Source organism: Dromiciops gliroides, chromosome 2 (genome assembly GCF_019393635.1).
Source record: "Dromiciops gliroides isolate mDroGli1 chromosome 2, mDroGli1.pri, whole genome shotgun sequence".
NCBI lineage: Eukaryota > Metazoa > Chordata > Mammalia > Microbiotheria > Microbiotheriidae > Dromiciops > Dromiciops gliroides.
In genome coordinates, this window is record NC_057862.1 from 146,426,882 (window position 1) to 146,451,350 (window position 24,469).

The 24,469-nt window shown below is 37.5% G+C and overlaps 1 protein-coding gene across 1 annotated transcript in view; it reads left to right on the forward strand.

Moving 5' to 3' along the window:
- RAB8B (RAB8B, member RAS oncogene family) overlaps positions 1-24,469 on the forward strand; it is a 95,027-nt gene that overhangs the window by 64,831 nt on the left and 5,727 nt on the right. Inside the window, exons 3-7 of the mRNA XM_043985907.1 lie at positions 758-818; positions 6,322-6,399; positions 12,145-12,234; positions 13,758-13,823; positions 24,012-24,062. Of these exons, the coding sequence (XP_043841842.1) occupies positions 758-818; positions 6,322-6,399; positions 12,145-12,234; positions 13,758-13,823; positions 24,012-24,062 (346 nt within the window). The remainder of the gene's footprint in view (positions 1-757; positions 819-6,321; positions 6,400-12,144; positions 12,235-13,757; positions 13,824-24,011; positions 24,063-24,469) is intronic.

Here is a 24,469-nt window from a genome sequence, read left to right on the forward strand (position 1 = left end):
CTGATAAATATAGCAAATTTGGAACTTGTTCATTACACAGAGCCTAGTGCTTATGGTAGTGTACCACCTACCTAAAAAAAATTGATAACTCCATTTTTTTTCTTTTTTTTTTTTGAGGCAATTGGGGTTAAGTGACTTGCCCAAGGTCACACAGCTAGTAAGTGTTAAGTGTCTGAGGCCGGATTTGAACCCAGGTACTCCTGAATCCAGGGCCGGTGCTCTATCCACTGCGCCATCTAGCTGCCCCGATAACTCCATTTTAAGTAGCTTAGAGTTTTTGTTTGAAAGCCTTTAGGATTTCCAAACAATATATATTAGACTCTGATATATCAGTTTAATAATGGGCTCTATTGCTTACAGAAGTATTCAATGAACCCAATTTAGCATGCTTTACTGAGTAGTTTCTGCATTATTTCAGCTCCCTTGATTATTTTGTGAAGAAATCTTTATTAAAAGGAAATTTCTTTTGCCAAGTCTTTGTAAAAAATTATTTTAATAGTCCCTCTTGCAGTCAGAAAACTTGAAACTATTATATCCTCCCACAAGTTTGGAATTGCATTATATCCCTGAGATCCAAGATTTTTACAGATATCTTTGTGACCTCCTGTCAGGTTCTATAACTATTACCACCTCCAAATTTCAGGGGTTCATTTTCTTCTTTCTTAAGAAAATACTGCACTTATTAGCCTGAATAATGTCACCCATAGTTTATAATTTTTCTTCAATAATGATGACTTTTCTTTCTTTTGAATTTTAGGGACACAGCTGGCCAGGAAAGATTCCGAACAATCACAACAGCATATTACAGAGGAGCCATGGTGAGTACATATTAAGATTTCCTAACCATTCAGGTGAAAATAAAACATTAGTTACTCATTTTTAAAGATTATAGTATTAAAGTTAGATTCTAAATTATAGTTGTCATGGTTGAAAGAGCTTTCTTGATAAAAAACATTAGAACTGCACGAGTCTGAGAGCAGCAGTCTCACATCTAACTCAGAACTCCTCACAGCTTAACCAGCTACCTAGACTTCCCCCAAAATGGCAACTACTGTCAAGGATCAGCTGATTCTGAATGTCCTAAAGGAAGAGCAGGTTCCCCAAAACAAGATAACAGTTGTTGGGGTTGGTGCAGTTGGCATGGCGTGTGCCATCACTATCTTAATGAAGGATTTGGCTGATGAACTTGGCCTAGTTGATGTCATAGAAGACAAACTAAAGGGAGAGATGATGGATCTCCAACATGGCAGCCTTTTTCCTCAAAATACCAAAGATTGTTTGTGGCAAAGTCTACAGTGTGACTGAAAATTCAAAGCTGGTTTCATTACTGCTGGGGCATGTCAACAGGAGGGAGAAAGTTATCTTAATTTGGTCCAGTGTAATGTGAATATCTTTAAATTCATCATTCCCAGTATTGTTAAATACAGCCCTAATTTCAAGCTGCTTATTGCTTCCAATCCAGTGGATATTTTGACATATGTGACCTGGAAGTTGTGACTTTCCTAAAAACTGTATCATTGGAAGTGATTGCAATCTGGATTCTGCCCATTTCTGTTACCTAATTGGGAAGAGAGTTGGTGTCCATTCTTCAGGTTGTCATGGATGGGTTCTTGGGGAACATGGAAACTCAAGTGTTCCTGTATGGAGTGGTGTAAATGTTGCCAGTGTGTCTCTGAAGAATCTTTATCCTGCTTTGGGAACTGATGCTGATTCAGAGAATTGGAAAGATATTCATAAACAGGTGATTGAAAGTGCTGATGAAGTGATAAAGCTGAATGGCTACACTTCCTGGGCCATTGGCTTGTCTGTGGCAGATCTGGCAGAAAGCATTATGAAGAATCTTAGGAGAGTGCATCCAATTTCTACCATGATTAAGGACCTATATGGCATTAATGAAGACGTCTTCCTTAGTGTCCCCTGTGTCTTGGGGCAGAATGGCATTTCAGATGTGGTGAAGGTAACCCTGAATCTAGAAGAGGAGCCCATTTAAAGAAGAGTACAGATACTCTTTGGGGAATCCAGGAAGAGCTGCAATTTTAAAGCCTTTTAATGTGCTGCCACTTTACTGTCTAGAGAACATGACTGTAGTTAAGGGATTCAAATCTTTCTTCTGATTATGACACCAAAAATATAAAACCTATGAATACGCTATTTCTAAACTTAGAAATGGGGGAATAATACAGTGTGGCTATTCGTTAAACCCTGTTTGCCTAGTGATGCTGGATATGACTTATACGGTCTTGAAGCAGTTGCTGTTAAACAGAGCTAGCACTGGCCCCCCACCCCACCCCCCAGGTATATAAATGCCTGCCTTGTAGGTGCTATAGGTTCCCATAGGTCCAGAAGACAACATTCCTGGACACAAAGCACCATACAGTAGTAATGCTTTGTTGATGCACTGATTACTTTTGTGCTCCCTTCCATTAGGGCTCTCCAGCATGGCCCCATGTATCACCTTTTCAGAGGACCTGATTGTGTGTGTGTGTGTGTGTTTGTGTGTGTGTGTGTATGTATGTATATATACATATATGTGTGTGTATGTATATGTATATATACATATATAAATATATAGAGTTGTAAATTTCCATATTATCTTTAAAAATCTATATACAAAGATGCAACCAATTCCTCAAGTTCTGAATAAACAACAAATAACTAATTTAAAAAAAAATAACACTAGGACTAAAACCACTTTTTTTTTGGCCATGCTCTTTGCTATTACCACCTTTTAGTGATAATCACATGGTTACAAGTTCTGAGATTGTCTCATACTTTAACATATCATTGGCCTTATAACTGCTCACAGTTATCACATTCTTTTTGTGCCTCCTTTAGTCACACCTTTCTGCTACTAAGTCACCTCTTATCTTTCTCTGTCTCTCCCCTAACATCACTCCCTTTCCTGTGGCTCACCTCTGCTGGGTTTCTTTAGTGGACTTTTAACTGGTGAGGAAATATATCACTGGAAGATTTGTAGCTCTATGAAACTTGGAATCTAATGGAGATAAATATTGTCCACATAAATCTTGCCCACCAGATCGTTCTTTGTTACTTCTTGATCCAGCCCCTCTTTGGTACCTTACCTTTTGGCTACTGCTTTTCCTGGTAGCTTGGGAGAAAGGCTGGCCTGAAGCATAAGCTGAGTTTTAGTTGCCATGGCTTATCTCTGGCTCTCAGGCCTATGTTCAGGAAGACTCACTTTCAAACCTTGAATTATGATACAATTTTAAATATGTTCAAAGGTACTTTTTGTATTTAGTACCAACTAGACCTGGAATGTTTTAAGGTACATCCCATAAATAGAAATAAAAGTTTAAATGGCTTGCTGGTAATGTGAGGGGTAGGAATATCTAGTTGTTATCACAACTCTTCAGCTTTAGACAAATTGCTTAATTTCAATTCCTTTTTTAATTCATTTTTTGTTAAAGGGAGATTTTAATGTGTTAGAAGAAAGATAGTCTAGATTTTGGAGCTTCAGCTTGAAATACATAATAATAATTCCTCTTCCCTTGAGCCATCCTAGGTAATCATTTAAAATGGTGAGGTACTCTCTTGATCCAGAGAATACCACAAAATCATGCAAGTAAAGGGGTTCAAATCTCCAGACCCACTTCAAGAATATTCGTGAAACAGCCCAAGCTATCAAGGGCATGCATATCCAAAAAGCTACCAAGTATTTGAAAGATGTCACATTGAAGAAACAATGTGTTCCCTTCCATCGATATAATGGTGGAGTTGGTAGGTATGCCCAAGCTAAGCAATGGGTTGCTGGCCCAAAAAGAGTGCTGAGTTCTTGCTGCATATGCTTAAAAATGCAGAAAGTAATACTGAACTGAAGGGTTTGTATGTGGGTTCTCTTGTCATTGAGCATATCCCAAAATGCGACGGCGTACTTACAGGGCTCATGGTCGAATCAACCCATTCGTGAGTTCTCCTTGCCATATTGAGATGATACTGACTGAAAAGGAACAAGTTGTTCCTAAACCAGAAGAGGAGGTTGCTCAAAAGAAAGAGATATCCCAAAAGAAACTGAAGAAACAAAAGCTTATGGCACGGGAGTAAATGGGACATTAATATACAAATAAAAGTGAAATTAAACCATTAAAAAAAGAAATATATAATATTAAAATGAAGTCAACCTTTAAATTAAAACACCTTTTCATTATGGCAGTGTTTTTGAAATGCTAAAAATGGGGTTTATAGCTTCAACTCAAATAACATTTACTAAACATCTATTAGGGACAGGTGAGGTGCTATGTATGGTAGGCTCTGGGGATACAAAGAAAAATGAGAAATATACCCTCTACCTTCAAATAGCTCATATTATGGACTGTATACCTCAATAGATTTATACAACAAATATACTGTATTTTAAATATGTATGGTTTACCTAGATTATTCCTGAAATTTTGACCAGCCTACTTCAGAAGAAATCATTTAAAAGTAACATGGTTTCACTCTTACTTCAGAAAGTAATATACAAGGTAATTTGTAAAGAAGCATAAACTGTGTGATGATAATCTATTGTAAATGCTATTGCTGCTTTTAACATTAAAAATACTCCTTCAATCCATGTATATACTCTTTGACCTAGCAATACCACTACTAGGTCTGTATCCAAAAAGAGATAAAAAGCAAAAGAGGAAAAGGACCCATAGTAACAAAAATAATTATGGCCTCTCTTTTCTGGTGGCAAAGAATTGGAAATTGAGGGGATGCCCAACAGTTCGGGAATAGCTGAAGGAATTGTGGTCTGTGGTTATGATGGAATACTATTGTGCTATAAGAAATGATAAGCAGGATGTTCTCAGAAAAACCTGGAAAGACTTACATGAGCTGATGCCAAGTGAAATGTACTGTGTACAAAGTAATAACAATATTGTAAGATGATCAGCTGTGAATGACTTAGCCGTTCTCAGCAATACAATGATCCAAGACTACACTGAAGAATTTATGATGAAAAATGCTATCCATCCCCAGAGAAAGAACTGAGGCTGTCTGAAGCAAAATTTTTTTTATTCTCTGTTTTTCTTGAGGCTTTTTTGTCAGTTTTCTTTCACAACATGACTAATATGGAAATGTTTTGCAGGAGTACACATGTATAACCTTTTTCAAATTACTTGCCTTTTCAAAGTGGGGGGGAGAGGAAGGGAGAGAATTTGGGACTCATAGTTTTAAAAAATGGATGTTAAAAATGTTTTTATATGTAATTGGGGAAAAATAAAATACTAAATAAAGAAAAAAATACTCCTTCAATACTAGTCCAGCCATACCAGAAAGCAATTTGTAACTGTGTCCCTAGAGCTATTAAACTGTGCATATGCTCTTACTCAGTCATATCACTACTAGGTCTGTACCCTAAAGAGATCAAAGAAAGAGGAAAAGGATGCATATGTACAAAAATATTTATGACAGGGCAGCTGGTTGGTGCAGTGGATAAAGCACTGGCCCTGGATTCAGGAGGACCTGACTTCAAATCAGGCCTTAGACACTTGACACTTACTAGCTGTGTGACCCTGGGCAAGTCACTTAACCCTCATTGCCCTGCCCCCCCCCAAAATTTTTTTTAAAATATGACAGCTCTTTTCGTGGTGACAAAGAATTGGAAACTGAGGCCATGTACATTATCTGGGGAAATGGCTAAACAAGTTGTTGTATATGAATGTGATAGAATACTATTGTGCTGTAAGAAATTATTAAAGGGATGGTTTCAGAGAAACCTGGAAAAACTTATATGAACTGATACAAAATGAAGTAAGCAGAACAAAGAGAACAGTTTATACAATAACCATAATATTGTAGAGACAAACAACTTTGAAAGACTTTGGAACTGTGATCAACACAGTGAGTAACCACAATTCCAGAGGACTCATGATAAAGCATGTTACCCATTTCCGGATAGAGAGGTAATGGATTTAGGATTTCATATTGAGGCTTAAAGGTTTTTTTGGTTTTGTTTTTGATATGGCCAACATGGGAATTTGTTTTGCTTGACTATACATGTTTGTTATGTGGTTTATTTTTCTTGGTTTCTAAATGGGGAAGGAGGTAGAGGTGGGAGGGAAATAATTAGGACCCCAAAAGAAAATAAAATCGAATTTTAAAAAACACTCTTTCAGTGCTACTTAATTCTCATTTATAAGATAGGAGATAAAATGAAAGGTTTATTTCTACTTAAAACTAATGTGACACCTTATAATCATTAATTAAAAGTTAATTATGATCAGAGTTTCATAGCACCTTTATAAGGTGCTTTTGGGAAAGATTCATAAGTAATAATAGTGTATAATATTTTTTAAATCAAATTTTTTTCTCTTTTAGGGAATTATGCTGGTATATGACATCACTAATGAAAAATCTTTTGAAAATATTAAAAACTGGATAAGAAACATTGAAGAGGTATTTGGGGAAAATGTTTGTTTAGTTGGAAAATAGGGGAGGGTAAATGGTGGTTTTTTAAATTTTCCTCATGGACTAATAAAGCTTCCTTTTGTCTATCTAGGGTTTAGACCAGTTTGCTGAGATTGTAAAACTTGATTGGGTAGGACCTAGAGACTACTTCAGTGGCTCTATAAAATGATAGAAATTTTCAATTTCTAATATAATCGAGCTGGCTTGTGTCACGAGCAGTAAACTTAATCTGGATTGAAACCAAGTTCTCAAACGTGGCACTCAACTATGGAGCTTTGGTTTGATTTGAAATCCCAAACAAAAATGCTCAGTCTGGTAGAGTTAAAACACTGGATTGAGAATGAGGATAGGTTTGAGTCTTGACTTGACTGTTTACTGACTGTGTAAGTTAGTTTGCCTCTCTGAATGTCAGTTTCCACATATGTAAAATGGAAAGGTTGATAGCTTGCTTGGTATATAGTCTAAGGCCCTTACCCTTAGTACTTACCTTACTGGGTTTTTGGAGAGGAGGTACTACCCAGGATGTCCCAGAAATCTTCATTCAGTGTTGAGCTGTTAAAGCTTTCATTGTTAAATTACTATTATTAGTTATTAAAGCTCTAATAGCTGAACACTGCATGAAGATATCTGGGACACTGTATAAATGCAAGCCATTCACATTCTTACAACAAAAAAATTGAAATGAGGCAGAGCCAAGATGGAAGAGAAAAGGCAGTGACTTCTCAGAGCATTCCTCAAAATCCTTCCAAATACCTTCAAAAAATTGAAATGAGAGGATTTCATGAACTTATTATAGAGCTGAAAGAAACCATAAAAGAATCTAGTCCAAGGAGTAGCAATAAGAAGTACAGTAAGCTTCTCCTCCTGTTTCCTCTATCCCCTCTCTCCCGCCAAAAAAAAAAAAAAATCCCTTCCAAATAGATCTAGAATATCCACCTGATTCAGATCTGATTGGAAAATTCAAGAAAAAGAAATCAGTGAGTTATTTTTCCAGCACAGGTCAGCAAAGAGAAAAAACTAGAGAGGTTGGGAAAAGGCTGTGCATCAGGGCCAAAAGTCCTTGATCCAACATGAGGGAGCCTAATCATATGTAGGGTATAGGTACAAGTGCCATTTGACAGCTCTGTTGCTAACTACCCAGTTGGAGGTCAGAGATCCAGAAAAGACTGAGGAAGAGACTGTCTCCTGTGGTTACATTTCAGAGTAAGGGCCTTAGACTATATACCAAGCAAGCATCAAATTCAAAAGCAAACAGAAGCTGTGTGGCTCAGACCCCAGTTCCAACTTCTAGCATAGTCTGAAGCCTACAAAGGAATAACCAGGGCAAGACTCCCAAATCAAAGGTAATTCACTCTGTAATAGCAGAGCTTTCCAGGTGATCAAGGTGAGTCTAACAACTATTTACTGAAACTTCAAAGGAGGCTAGCTCACAGACCTTTTGCTCAAACCCAAGCCCAGGTTGGCAACTTATAGAGCTCAGATGGGGATGGGAGGACAGCAGTCAGACTTTGCCCTGGATCAGACCACTTTGGGAACACTGAAAACTTTTAGGTATCCAGCCTGAACTGTCCCTGAGATCCTAGAATAACACAATACTCAGTTCCCAAAGAAAGCAACATCAGGACCAGACTAAGGCACTACCTCCTGAAGTGCCCAGAGCCCAGTCCTAACATTGAGTCCAAAATCAAGAAGTAGGCTGCAAGAATGAGGAAACAAAGAAAGAATCCCACCATAAAAATCTTTTATGGTGACAGAAATACCCAAGACACAAAACCAAAAGGCAAAAATGATTCCAAAATATCTATAAGCAAAGCCTCAAAGAAAAACATATCTTGAGCACAAATTCAACTAGAATTCCTGGAAGAGATAAAGCAAATTTTTTAAGAGCTACATATCTTTTTATAAATGAAATAAGAATGTTAGAGGAAAAGACTGGAAAAGAAATGAGAGCTATGGAAGAAAGAATTAGAAATTAATAGCTTGACACAAGAGATACAAAACCTTGCCCAAGCAAGACATTCCCTGAAAAATTAAAACAGACCATTGGGCAGCTAGGTGGTGCAGTGGATAGAGCACTGGCCCTGGGGTCAGGAGGACATGAGTTCAAATCTGGCCTTAGACACTTGACATTTAACTAGCTGCGTGACCCTGGGCAAGTCACTTAACTCTGATTGCCTCAAATATCCAGCGTCATCTCCAGTTGTCCTAATACATAGCTTGCCACTGGACCCAGATGGCTGTGGAGGAGAGAGTGAGACTGGTGACTTTGTACATCCCTCCCTCACATAAATCCAGTTCACTGCAAGTCACAACATTACCTCCTGATGTTATGGTCCTCTTCTTAGAACAAAGGACAAACGACAACAAAACAGACCATTAGAAGCCAATGACTTTATGAGACAACAAGAAAAACATTGGTTTAAAACAGTCAAAAGACTGAAAATATAGGGGGGAAAACCCAAGGTACTTCATAGCAAAAACAACTGACCTGCAAAACAGATTAAGAAGAGAAAATTTAAGAATCACTGAAATTAGCACTGGCCCTGGAGTCAGGAGTACCTGAGTTCAAATCCGGCCTCAGACACTTAACACTTACTAGCTGTGTGACCCTGGGCAAGTCACTTAACCCCAATTGCCTCACTTAAAAAAAAAAAAATCAATGAAATTATCTGATGCCATGACCAAAAAAGAACCTAGACATCCTGTTTCAAAAAATCATAATGGAGAACTTCCCAGATTTATTAGAACCAGAAGGAAAAGTAGAAATGAAGAGAATCCACCAGTCAAAGAAGAAAGACTCAAGTGAAAACTTTAAGAAACATGATCAGTATCACAGACAATTTATTAGCTACCACTTTGAAGAATCTTGGAAGATAATATTCCAGAATGTGAAAGATCTAGACTTAACAACCAAGAATAACTTAACTAGTAAAACTGAGTATAATGCTACAAGGGGGAAATGTATCTTTAATGAATTAAAGAACTTTTTTTTTTTTTTTGGTGAGGCAATTGGGGTTAAGTGACTTGCCCAGGGTCACACAGCTAGTAAGTGTCAAGTGGCTGAGGCTGGATTTGAACTCAGGTCCTCCTGACTCCAGGGCTGGTGCTCTATTCACTGTGCCACCTAGCTGCCCCCCAAATATTCTTTTTTTTTTAAGTGAGGCATTTGGGGTTAAGTGACTTGCCCAGGGTCACACAGCTAGTACGTGTTAAGTGTCTGAGGTCGGATTTGAATTCAGGTACTCCTGACTCCAGGGCCAGTGCTCTATCCACTGCGCCACCTAGCTGCCCCCCAAATATTCTTGATGAAAAAAACTTTGAAGTGCAAACACAGGAGTCAAGAGAAGGTAAACACAATCATAAAGAACCAAACAAGGATAAACTCCTTCTATTATAATACAGGAAAATTATATATGTGACCTCTCTGAACCCTATCACCATCAGTAAGTCATAGAAAGAGTCTAATTAGACAGAATATCTAGGAATGGTTCTATTTGTGTCTTGTTGATTTTAAAGGGAGAGTAGAAAGGGAGGGGAAGAAGAATACATAGTAAAGAGAGAGGGAATTAGGTTATCTCATGTAATCTGGGATGTACAAGTTTATACATCACACACACATGCACAGAGATTTGGGCACAGAAATACATTTTATTCAACAGAGAAATAGAGGGGAAGGGATAGAATGGATATGGGGGAATTAAAGGGTAGGTAGATTTAGAGAGGGCTTAGTCCTAAGCAAAACAAACTCTGAGAATGTACAAATAATATTTCTAGTTCTTTTGTGGTGGCAAAGAATTAGAAACTCATCAATTGGGAAATAGCTGAATAATTTATATCATATAAATGTTATAGAATACTATTATGTCATAAGAAATAACGAAGGAGGTGGTTTCTGAGAAACCCATAAACATGTGCATAAACTGATGAAGAGTGAACAGAGGGGCAGCTAGATGGTGCGGTGGATAGAGTACCAGCCCTGCCTGGAGTCAGGAGTGCCTGAGTTCAAATCCGGCCTCAGACACTTAACACTTACTAGCTGTGTGACCCTGGGCAAGTCACTTAACCCCAATTGCCTCACTTAAAAAAAAAAAAGTGAATAGAGCCAAGAGAACAATTTATATAATGATGACAATATGGTAAAGACAATCAACTTTGAAAGACTTAGGAGCTCTGGTCAGTGTAATGATGAACCATGACTCCAAAGGACTAATGATGAAATATGCCATTCATATCCTGATAGAGAAGGGAAGAATTTAGAGTGCAGAATGAGACAATTGCGGTGGGGCAGGGCATGGTAGTGTGAAATTTTATTTTGCTTGACTATTTGTACCAGGAATTTTATTTTTCTTTCTCAATTTGGAGTGGGGTATGAGAGGGAAGGAAGGTAGATTTTTTTTTTTAAACTGTTTTATTGCTGCTTTTGTTGTTGTTGTTGTTTGTTTGTTTGTTTTTTGGTGAGGCAATTGGGGTTAAGTGACTTGCCCAGGGTCACACAGCTAGTAAGTGTTAAGTGTCTGAGGCCAGATTTGAACTCAGGTCCTCCTGACTCCAGGGCCAGTGCTCTATCCACTGTGCTACCTAGCTGCCCCTGGAAGGTAGATTTTTGCTAATGAAAAACTAATTTTTTTATTTTTTATTTTATTTTTTTTTTTTTAGTGAGGCAATGGGGGTTAAGTGACTTGCCCAGGGTCACACAGCTAGTAGGTGTCAAGTGTCTGAGGCCGGCTTTGAACTCAGGTCCTCCTGACTCCAGGGCTGGTGCTCTATCCACTGTGCCACCTAGCTGCCCCCATGAAAAACTAATTTAAAAAAAAGATGAGGGGGCATCTAGGTGGCACAGTGGATAGAGCACCAGCCCTGGAGTCAGGAGGACCTGAGTTCAAAGCCGGCCTCAGACACTTGACACCTACTAGCTGTGTGACCCTGAGCAAGTCACTTAACCCCCATTGCCTCACCAACACCCTCCCCCCAAAAAAACCCCAAAAAAAACAAAAACAAAAAAAAGATGAGAAAAAAGATCTAATTCAATTTTTTCATTTTATAGATGATGACACTAAGACCCCAAGAAATTGTCATTTGTCATTATATAGCTAATATAGCAACTGTAACTAGAACCCAAGTTAACTATCAATACAATGTTCTTCCTGCTAGCTCATGTTATTTTATTATACTTTTGCCCTTATAGCATTTTTTTCCTTCTTGGAAGCCCTTAGATTTGAAGGTATAAGAGCTATAATTTAATTTAGGCTTCATTACACATTTTTTAAATTGGATATTTTTTTCCCTTTGACATTTATGAAAAGGGACTATCAATATGAAATGATTTTAGGTATATCTATATAAACCTCCAAAGAACTTCATCTTATAATATTTCTGGATCCAAAATATCTTTCCTATTATTTTGTTTTATATTGTTTTATTGGTAGTAATCATTCAAAAAGTAAAACTTTTGTGGATAGATAAGTTTCATTTCAACTTGTTAATGAATAAAATAGCTAGACCCCAGAATGAAAATAAGCAAATCTTTGCTCAGGCTCCCTGAAGTCTTTTGTTGTGGCTTCCTCTATCTTGTTTATTGTTTTCTTTTTAAGGATAAGGCTTTATATCAAATGAATATATAGTTTTATTTATTATTAAATGTGCACATATTTCTGACAAAATTTAGAATTTGTCTTTTGAATAACTGTTACTCTCCTCAAGGTCCCTTTTTAAGGTTTTCTTTTCTCTCTGTAGCATGCCTCTTCAGATGTTGAAAGAATGATCCTGGGCAACAAAAGTGATATGAATGACAAAAGACAAGTATCAAAAGAAAGAGGAGAAAAGGTAAATTTTGACTGAATACAAACATAGTTGGAATTTATCCAAAATAAGCAAGCATCAGCTGTAGCATTAAAAAAAATAACAAAACCAGCCTTCATTCATAATCTTGAGTATGTATCTGTTTTATAGTTCTTTAAAGTTAGATATTCACCTAAGAAATAATCCATATCAGAAAGGTATAAATTAGTATTCAGCATCTGAAGCTACTGAGGTAGTAAGTCATTCCTGAGAAATGTGTTACATGTTGCCTATGAAAAGAAAGGCTTTTTAAACTCCTTACAGCATTAAAACTCCTGTCTCTAAGTTCATTATCTAAACATACCCAGAAACTTTGGTGGGGATGGGGGTAGAAAGTGGATCAGAGTATCAGTGAAGTTTTAATAACAGCTAATTCTCTATTCATAATTTTTATAAGGATTTTTTACTGCATAATAGTCACATGTCACTCTACACAAGTCAGCCTTTTAATTCTTCAAGCTAACTTTTCATCTCTGCTTAACTCAAATACTTGGAATTCACTTTTGTTGTTGGTGGGGTGTGTGTGTGTGTGAATTGGGGTTAAGTGACTTGCCCAGGGTCACACAGCCAGTAAGTGTTAAGTGTCTTAGGCCACATTTGAACTCAGGTCCTCCTTTCTCTAGGGCCAGTGCTCTATCCACTGTGCCACCTAGCTGCCCCTTGGAATTCACTTTTAAAGAATAACTTTTTATACATATCTTTTAAATTTGTTTCACATGTTAGGAGTGCATAGTTTTTAACTCTTAAAATTTAGTTTTATGCTTAGCTTGAATGATATATACAAAATATAGTTCATGTGTTTTAAATAGTACTGCAGATATTTTTTCCTCTTACAAAATTTACCATTAGTGGTCTTCAGTAGTATAAATTACTTATATACTATTTGGGAGTAAATGAAAAAGTAAATAAATATTTCATTAATAAAGAAAAGATAAAGGCATGCATCTTTGGTACTTAAATTTGCTTTTATTCTGCAGGATTCTGTTACACCAATGAATCTATTATAATGGCTATTGAAAAATTGTACAAAAAGGCCCTTAGACAATGGGCTAATTTAGGCATATCACAAGTTAATGGCAAGAGTTTTATTTTAGAGCTAAAAGAGAAAACAATGTCCTTTATCTTGCTGCTCTGTGAACAGAGGATATATGGGTATTCTGAAAATAGAAGTTGTAACTTTATTACTTACCTTTTATACCTAAGTCACATTATTATATTTATGATTATAATATGGTCTGAATAAGAAGTCAGCATAACTCAAGATTTCCAAGATACACAACTTGCTACTTGTTCTTGAAATGTAAATCTTAGGAACTATTTATAGGCATCCTTTGTCTGATCCACTGTAGGGAAGGACCAAGAGAAAACAAGAAGTTACCATATCAGCTTGCAGTCTGTTAAAAAAAAAAAAAGATGGGTGTATGTGTATGTGTATATGTATATATACTTGTTTTGAGTATGTAAATAGCTTTATAAAATAATAGAAATATTTTTCATTTATCTTACAGTTAGCAATTGATTATGGAATTAAATTCCTTGAGACAAGTGCAAAATCCAGTATAAATGTAGAAGAGGTAAGAGATTCTTGGTCAATTAATTTTTCTAGTGCTTAAAAGCATGTGACAGAGAAAATTCCTTAATCATTTTGCCTCTTAACCTAGTAAATGACATATTGACTACCTATATTCTACATTTTTTTTTTGTAACTGACTTTTATGTTGACTCTAGCCATTGGATTTCTAGTATTCATACTTCACATGGATTGCCATTGCTCAATAGAAAATTAAGTTCTATTGAATTAAAGATGGAAGGATAATTTCATTTTTTCATTCATCTGAAAAGTTAGAAGTCTTGGAGTAGCAGATATAGTAGTCTTCCTTATCTATTTGTAACCATTTATAACATCTTAGAAAAGCCCAAAGCAAAAAGGTATTAATTGCTTTCAAGTCTATACCTTAGTACTCTCTCTGGGGAGGACTGAACTGTTAGTTTATTGAATAGATTCTTATACACATTTAGAATACAACCAGTATTGTATACTAAGACACACTGGCATTTAACAACCACATATGATTTATCAGAGACTATTTTTAATTAAATGATAATAAATTGGAGGGTTAAAACAGACACAGAAACCCCCATAAACTCATCAGTTTTTTAAACAAGAAAGAATTGGTGGTGTCTTGATTTCTTAGGGCACTACTCTCCCATCCTTATGGAAAAGTGTCTGATCAATAGAACAGGGAAAGGCGACTTGAGCAGCCTAATGTCAAAGTCAGAAAGGCCTAGATGGATCTTGGGGGACCGGAAAACCATGTCAGATTGGCCTGAGGCCACCAAGAAGTTGTGTTAAGTGATTTCTTGACTTGAATCTTAGTAGCCAGAGACACTCAAGTCATAAGGCCAGCCTTTAAACCTTTAAGGGGAAAATCTAACCCATGTGGAAGAGAAAACTTTGGTAGGTAGTAATCCTATTATAATTTACTATTTGCTAAACATTATGCTAAGCACCAGCAATATAAAGAAAGTAAAAAATGAAGTCTTTGCCCTTAAATTCTAATTGAGGAGATCACTAAATAGTCTTCCATATGTACAAGATAAATGCAGTGTAAATTGAACATAATCCTTCAGGGGGCATTAGCACTGGGAGAGAAAGTTAGGGGAAAGGCCTCTTGCAGAAGGTTGAATTTGGATTGAATATTGAAGGAAGCCAGGGAAGCCCAGAGGAGAAGGTGAGAGAGGAGAGAAATCAAGGCATGAGACACAGCCAGTGAAAATGCAGAGTGAGTTGTAGTATCACATTCTAGAATATCCAGAAGAGAGCAATCAGCAGCATCAAAGGTTGCAGAAAGGTTAAGAATGATGAGGATCAAAAAGAGGATGTTAGGTTTGGCAAATAAGAGGTCACTGGTAACTTTGGAGAGGTTGGAAGCCAAACTACAGGTGGTTTAGAGGAGAATTAGAGGAAAAAAAATGGAAGCACCAGTTGTAGGTGCCTCTCAAGTAAACAAGTCCAGTCAGCAAGCATGGTTTAGTCTAAAGCTTCTTAAACTGTGGGTTGTGACTCTATGGGATCACATGACTGAGGGTGGAGGGGTTGTGAAAAATTTGGCAACAGTAAAAGGATATGTATACCTATTTTATATACCTATATACTCGGGGTTGCAAGTGGAGAAAGTTTAAGAAGCTCTAGTTTAGTGAACTAGGAGTTTAGCCACAAAAAGGAGGAGAGCCTTTGGAGATACCTAGGCATTTGGCTAATGTGGATTACAGGATAGTGAGAATCTTAGAATCATATGTAGGGTATACTACCAACTAGAGAACCACGCACAGGACAGGCTTAACTTGGCCAAGCCATCCCAGCACGGGACCAAGTCCAGGGCCATGAGGAATCCACAAGGTACAGAGGACTCAAAGCAGAAAGCCAGTGTCCAAGCCTCTATCCCCCAGCACAAGAAGTTTGCAACAGTGGCCTCTGTACCCCAGGAGCAGACCTCAACTTTATAAGCTTAAAAATAGGCTACAATATGACCAAGAAACAGAAAAGGACCCTCACCATTGACAGCTTCTGTGGCAACAGGGAAGACCGAAACACCAACTCAGAATAGGACAATGCTGTCAAAATGCTTACATGTGGAAGCCTCAAGGGAGAAGATGAATTGGTCTCAAGACCAAAAAGCCTTTTTGGAAGAGCTCATAAAGGCTTTTCCCTCCCCTCCCAGGGCAGTGAGATTTAAGTGACTTGCCCAGGGTCACACAGCTAGTAAGTGTCAAGTGTCTAAGGCCAGATTTGAACTCAGGTCCTCCTGAATCCAAGGCTGGAGCTTTATCCACTGTGCCACCTAGCTGCCCCCTCATAAAAGCTTTTAAAAATCAAATGATAGGGGTAGAAGAAAAAATGGGAAAAGAAATAAGAGAAATGAGAGTTACACAAGAAAATTATGAAAAAAGTCAACAACTTGGAAAAGGAAGCACAAAAATTAACTGAAGAAAACAATTCCTTAAAAAATACAATTGGCCAAATTGGGGGGGGGGATTGACCAAATGGAAAAGGAGGTACAAAAGCTTACTGAGGAAAATAATGCCTTAAAAATTATAATTGGGCAGATGGATTCTATAAGGCACCAAGAATCTGTCAAGGAAAATCAAAAGATTGAAAAAATAGAAGAAAATGTGAAATAGCTCATTGCAAAGACAATTGACCTGGAAAATAGATCCAGGAGAGATAATCTAAGATTAATTGGACTACCTGAAAGCCATGATCAAAAAAAAAAAAAAAAGAGTCTAGACACCATATTCCAGGAAATTATTAAGGAGAACTTCCCTGATATTGTAGAATCAGAGGATAAAATCATCATTGAAAGAATCCATCAATCGCCTCCCGAAAGAGACCCCAAAAGGAATATTGTAACAAAATTCCACAATTATCAGGTGAAGGAGAAAATACTCCAAGCAGCCAGAAAGAAACTATTTAAATATCATGGAGCCATAGTCAGTATTACACAGGACCTAGCAGCTTCAACATTAAAGGATTGGAAGGCTTGGAATATGATATTCTGGAAGGCAAAAGGAGCTTGAATTACAACCAAGAATCAACTACCCAGCAAAACTGAGCGTTATTTTTCAAGGGAAAAGGTGGATATTCAATAAAATAAGAGACTTCCAAGGTTTCCTGAAGAAAAGACCAGAACTGAACAGAAAATTTGATCTTCAAATACAAGACTCAAGACAAGTATAAAAAGGTAAACAGGGGAAAAATGTTATTCAATAAGGTTAAACTGTTTACATCCCTATGAGGTAAAAATAATACTTTTACCTCTTTGAGATCTGTATCTCTATTAGGGTATGGGTACTAAATTGACTTTGATGTGATGATATAAAGAAACTTAAGGGGCAGAATAAAAGAATAGGGGGAGGAGAGGGAAGGGGAGGTGGAATGGGATTAATTACATCATATGATGAGGCACAAAAAAACTATTACAGTGGAGGGAAAGAAGGGAGGGGTGAGCATTGTTTCAACCTTACTCTCATCAGATTTGGTTTAAAGAGGGAATAACATATACACCCATTTGGATAAAGAAACTTAGTTTACTCTTTAAGGAAGTAAAAGGAGAAAAGGGTGGTACTGATAGAAGAGAGGGCAGAAGCAGGGGAGGAAAGGGGAAAGAAAAGGATGGGTGGCTGATAAAAGGGAGGGCAGATTGAGAGGGCAGTGGTCAGAAGGAAAACAATGGTGGGGAGGAATAGGGTGAAAGAAGAAAAACAGATAGTGAGAATTTTATAAAGATGGGGGAGACATGAGTATTTTTGTAGGCATCAAGGAAGCAACCAGGAGATAGGGAGAGATTAAAGATAATGGAAAAGTGGGCATGTTAGAGGGAGAAATCTGTTGGAGAAGTTGGAATGGGATCCAAGGTACATGTAGAAGGCTTTGCCTTGGCATGAAGGGTTGCCTCTTCATGTAAGACAGGGCGAAGGAAGAACTATTGGAGGCAGATGTCTTAGTTGATATGAGATGAGGATGGGAAAAGAGGGAATTCTAAACAAATGACCTCAATTTAATTTATTTTTTTGGTGGAGTAGGAGGCAGGGTCCTCAGCTGAAAGAGTGGGGAAAAGGGATTGCTTGGGAGGCCTGAGAAAAGAATGAAGGTGATGAGTGGGAGTGAATCAAGTAGGGAGGTGTAAAAGGATTGCCTTGCTGCAGTGAGGGCCCAATTAAGATTATGTAACAAATTTGTTTCTTGATTTTCTCCAGCTTCATTCAATGCAGCAGAAGCTCCTGGGAGTAATGGTGGAAGTAATCCATGGTTGGGGTTTGACAAAGCATGATCAGTAATAGAATAAAGGGGGCAAGGGACTTGAGTATAAAGGGTAAGATAGAACTTAACTGGTTCTTGAGATAGGGAAGTATGGAGAGTACAGTCACTTTGGGGTGATGGCCTGAAAAGGAAGTGTGGGATGGAGGGATTGGAGGTTATAGTAAGGATGAAAAATAGGGTTAATAGTCATAAGGCAGAGGAAAAGAGGGAACATTAAAAGGTTCTGATCAGATAAAGGAATTTTGAAGTTGATAAAAATGGAAAAATGCTTGTGGGTGATGGCAAAAAGAAGGGTATGACCATTTCTGAGTTTAGCTGAAATGGAGTGGAAGAATAGGGCATGTTAATTGAGTAGATTGAGGAACTGTTAAGTTTGGATATTTGTGAGTATCAGTATGTATGCTGAAGTCCCCCAGTATGAGTTCTCACTCTGTCAGAAACTGCCAAAGGAAGAATCATATACCAAAGGTAGAACAATTACAGCTGTCTCCACAAACTAAGAAACCAAGAAGTCTAACAAAGTAACAACCTCCCTTTACTACTTGGTTGACTAATTCTTTGTTTTTTTTTTGTTGTTTTTTTTAGTGAGGCAATTGGGGTTAAGTGACTTGCCTAGGGTCACACAGCTAGTAAGTGTTAAGTGTCTGAGGCTGGATTTGAACTCAGGTACTCCTGACTCCAGGGCCAGTGCTCCATCCACTGTGCCATCTAGCTGCCCCTTGGTTGACTAATTCTTAAGCTGCTCACTTAACACTTATCTCCCCCCATCAGCTTCCATGTTCCATGCAGCAGGGTATAAAACCAGACCCACTAACTTGTGCTCCGGGACCCACTTAGCAATTTTCCTGCTACTGCTGCAGTCTTTACTGGAATACTCTGCCCCTTTCCTCACCCCACTATTCTGTGAAACAGCAGACCTCAACTCTGCCCAGACATTTGTGGTAAAGGGATAGTTAAATGAGCTCTGGAACTCATCCTTTTCTACCTAGGATGAAGGCATTTAGCTAGAGAACTAAACAATGTCAGAAATGAGGGCAAATGCCAGCTTGTGGAGCTGTTCTAGGCCTGAAGAAACATTGCTAGTCCTGTCCTCCCAGATGTCACTTGGGACTGTGACTGAGGCCATTGGAAGGTCAAGTCCCTGAAGTGGGAGGAAGCTGAGACAACTTTGAGGTCCATCCAGATTACTTCTATTACCACCATCAAAGGAGAAGGAATAAGAAAGTGAGTGATAGGGGAAATAAGGGGAAAAAAGAATAAAATCACCAAAGGGCTAAGGGGAAAAAGAGGTAGAACAATTAAATATCTAGAACATAAGCAGATAAATTACCAAGAAAATTACTAAAATCAGAAAGGAAAATGGTTACCAAGACACTCAAAAGATTGCAAATCTCTCTAAAGAAATACTACAAGACAAAAGAAATTAAATCAATACCTGATAAAAACACAAAACCCTAGGGATTTTCAAGAAAGAAGAGAACTGTAGCAAGATGTTCCTGAATGGTTAATGAGAGAATCAGAATCTTAAAAGCAGTTAAAGGGAAACAAATGGCAGAATTTGGCCTCTGCAACTGAAATAATCATTAGAATAGAAAATTTGAAATCATGGTGGTGAATCTCTCCAAAGAATTAAAAGAGAAAACAACCAGTTTGGAGTGTGCAGATATACTGAAGTAAAGGACAATCTAGAAGAAAAATAAATGCTAGAACACAAAAAAAGCACAAAACCAAAGATGTGTCATAGAATCTTTGCAAATTATTAGAGGTACTTGTATTTCCCACCTGTGGTATGGGAGTTGGGTATAGGATAGAGTCAAGAAATTAATCTTGATCATTTTTATCTTGAGTTGGTGAGACATATCTTAAGATATTTTATAGGCAGAGTACTACACAGGCTGGGACGGAAAGAAAATGAAAGAAGGGCATAGGGATAGAGAAACAGATTTGTGTATACTTTATATTTGTTGAATCTATAGGAAAACATTGCTTTGCCCAGAGTATTGCGATTAAATTGTTAATAGTTTGATGCAAAAATGAGTGAACCCAGAGAAATAAGAGCTAAATGTGGTAAGCATTGCTTCTTAGAAGCTCATATCAGAGAATATATTGAAGAGTGATCCTATTCCAGAGTTTCAAAAGGAGTACTAGAGTTGAAGAGGATGAGGATAGTTTTTAAAATTTGGTAACAAGAAGGTAGATAGTAATAATAGTAAATGTAGATTCTGTTAAGTGCAAGTAGCAGAAATCAAGGGGACCAGGAACAAGGTAGCTGACAGGAAGTTCACATGGGGTTCAAAAAAACACACAGCTCCTCTCTGAAGGAGATTAACAGTGAAATAAATGGAGGGAAATGAGGTAGTAACAGAAAGTGAATTACTCCTACCATCCATCTCCTTTGCTTCTATTCAAAGGAGATAGGGTACTAGAAAAACTATGAAATGGTGCTGACATTTTCCATATAAATTTATGTTGTCTAAACTCAACTGGGCTCTCAGTGCAGCAAGGCAAACATTCTATTCCTTCCCAATTGATTCGCTGTTCCACTCTCCACAGTGGCTATGCCAAACTACCTTGCATCTCTTGAATTCTTTTGTTGTACCCTCTCAGCTAAGGACTTGGCCTCATAAAACTTCACTGAAAATATGGAGGTATAACCCTTCTTTTCCCCTCCTCATCTTGTACCACTCTGGCATCTTTCTTGTGATATTTAAAAGGTTTAAGAGACATAGTTTCTAGGTAATTAATCATTTTATTAATAATGCTAGCATTTTATTAATAAAAGGGTCAGTGACACTCTTGAATGCTAAAGACCAGGGTGTTACTGATGCTGGCAATCAACTCTGATTGGTTAACAAGTAATGAGAGAATGAATATTATAATGAGAAGTGGACCTATTCCAATGAGGGTCTTAGAATACATGATGTTAAGCACCCAAATCTTGATCAAAGAGACTTATCGATTTCCATATTACCCATTTGACAAAAGGGAGAATCCCCCTTTTTTCTGACCTGTCTGAGTAAACAATGAGCAGGAATCCACCCATTTGCCTAAACTTAGCATTTCTTTACTGTCTTTCATTAGATCTTAGCTTTCATGGCTGGGTAAGTCTTTGAGCAAGATTTCCCACACTGGTTGATTTCTTGATAAGGAAGTAGAAAAGGGGAAAACCCTTGATCCTTATTCAATAATTAGTTATTAAATACAAAAGAGAAATAATCATTTCTCATCCTCCACTATTTCCTCTTTCACTGTGGTCTCAGATGAAGAGATAGTTTTTCTCCTTGCCAAGGCGAACTCCTCTACATACAGCCTTCATCCCATCCTCTCCTGTATTTTCCAACAGATTTCCCCTTCTATCATCCAGACTCTCATCTTCAATTTCTCCCTATCTACTGGCTCCTTCTTTGCTATCTACAAACATGCCACATGTCTCTCTCATCCATAAAACAATCCTCATTTGATTCTACAGTTCTGATATTTACCATTCTATATCTCTTCTTGCCTTCACAGCTAAATTCCTTGAGAAATTCCTAGGTGCTTACACTTCCTAACCTCTTCCTCTCTTCTGAATTTTCTGCAATATGTCCTCATCTTTCAAGTGAAACTGCCCTCTCCAAAGTTAGAAATTATCTTTTAATTGCCAAATCTAATGGCCTTTTCTCAATCCTCATCCTGATTGACTTCTGTTATACTTGACACTATCAAACACATTCTTCTCCTCCTGGATGCTTCCTCTTCTTTAGGCTTTCAGGTGTTGGATAATTAGAAATAAAAATGAACAGCTAAAGATGAAAGTGAGAGAGATTATCAAGAAGGAAGGCAATAATGTGTGAAGGTTAGAGGTGTAGGATCCTAGTTACAGAGCTTGGAATAGTTGTAATTCACTGTAACAAAAAAAGAAGGCAGACTCACATAAAACATTCTGGTTTTTGCTACTCTGAACTTAAAAAATCAAACAAACATTAATTTCCATTACATATTATAATGGAAAAACAGATGATTATCTATGAAACTGCAAATCCATTATATAAGATTTACTATTCCTTTTAAATGTATATTACAGTTATTATGTAACTTTTTTCCTCCCTTTTTTTTCCTTCCCTCCTCACCCTAGAGATGACTACCATTAGACCCAAATATGTATATATGTAAAATCATTCTCCACATACTTCTATTTATCATTTCTTTCTCTGTGTCTTCTTTTACAGGTCCTTTGTAGTTAATTTGGGTATTTTAACAGTCAAAATGACTTAGTTCCTCAAAGTTGTTCTTAAAACAATATTGCTGTTACTATATACCATGTTCTTTGTTCTGCTTATTTAGCTCTTTGTTATTTTGTACAAATGTATCCATGTTTTTCTAAGATCATCGAGCTCATCCTTTCTTATAGAACAGTAGTAGTCATATACCACAATTTGTTCCACCATTCCCCAAATGACAGGCATCCCTGCAATTTTCAGTTTTTTGTCACTGCTGCTATAAATATTTAAAAACATATAGGTTCTTTTCCTTTTTCCCTAATCATCTTTGGAAACTTTTACTCTGAAGTACCTTAGATCAGGTGTGTTTCTTCTGACTGGGAACTCCCCTGACAAGCGAAACTCAATCTTGATTGGTGGACATTTAATGAAGCAGTAGGCTAAGAGCCCTCTGTCCCTCCCAATCACTTCTTCCTAAGCCAGGGAGGTCAGCTGAGAATGCAGCCTGGTCATGAAGTATGAGCCTCCTTCAGCAATCTGGATACCCCAACCAAGTTCTCTCTGTTTTTAATTTCTCTTTCATGATCTGGGTCACCCTAAATTCTGTGGGGACCAATTTTTAATTGGGGAGTGTTAGCTAAGCGGCTCACCGCAATATTGGGGCAAGGATGGAGACCGGCAGCCTCCATCAAAACAGAGCAGGATTTATTTAACAAGAACAAACTTAAAAAAAAAAACCCACAAACAGGATCAGTAGGATCAAGGGAAAGGAAATAAAATGGGGAAAGGGAAATTATACAACCTGAATAACACCACTGCCCAGGAATCAGCTGAGAATACACAGCAGCATCCTTCGCCTTCCAGCTTCCCAACAGACCCCAGACAGCCCCCAGCCAATTGGCTGGCTCCTCTGACAGTCACGTGACTGCCCTCACTAGGCTTCCAATCATTATAATTTTGCCAGGCCCATGTAGGCGTTGGCAAGTGGTGATGATGGAGCACTGTGCTGTTTGTAGAGCCCCAGAGGCCAGTGCACATGTGGAGGGTTTTTTTTTTTAATTCTAGCCAAAAGATGGGGTCATAAAAACCTCAAATAATAATTAATTCTTTACACTAGCTGTGTGACTCTGGGCAAATCACTTAACCCTCATTACAATTCTAATGAAGGGGAGCAAGGACAGGTGCTCCCCCACCTTCCATCGCCTGCCTCAAAAAAGACCTAACCTGGAATCTGTTTATTTGACAGATAGTCATCTGGTTCCCACTTGAATGGGACAGAACCCAGATGCCTTGAAAGAGCTGGAATGTTTTTTAGTTGGGAAGGGCTTCTCTTTAAGCTAGCCTTTTGACAGAGATGGGAATATTACAAATTATTATTAATAATCAAATGATACAGTATTAAAATTAATTTGTCTCAATAACCAGACACAACTATTTAACAGGGAAAATTTTAAATGAACATAAGGACAAGATATGAAATTTTGAATGAAAAAATTTAAGCATTTTTTGCATATTTTTAAGATCATTTTACCTAGAAAATACTTTTAGAAATAATTTTTCTATACTGAAAAAATCTAGGTGCATTTTTTCTGAAATAGTACCTTATCTACCTATTTTCTTGGCTTCTCATGTGGCAGAAATAGATAGTTAAAAAACCAGAGTCTGTTTTAGTAAAAACTTTAATAAAAATGTTTTTATCAATGTAAAAATAAGTATGTAATAATGATTTTTTTATTTTTCAGGCATTTTTTACACTTGCACGGGATATAATGACAAAACTCAACAGAAAAATGGTTTGTCTTTTTTGTGGGTCTTTTAATTAATGAATTAATTAACACACATTTATTAAGGGTTTACTACTAGGGGAAGCTAGGTGGTACAGTGGATAGAGCACCGGCCCTGGATTCAGGAGGACATGGGTTCAAATCTGGCCTCAGACACTTAACACTTACTAGCTGTGTGACCCTGGACAAGTCACTTAACCCCAATTGCCCCGCCCCCCCCCCAAAAAAAGAGTTTACTACTATGTGCCAGCACTGTGCTGAGACCTATGGATATAAAGAAAAGCATAAACAGTCAGGCAAGGTGTTTTAAGGATATGTGCATCCAGGTAAATATGAGTGATTAGGGATAGAAATAGTCTCTCTGAACATTAATCCTTATCTATTTCTGGACACTTTTGTGATTCCTTCTCTTGACA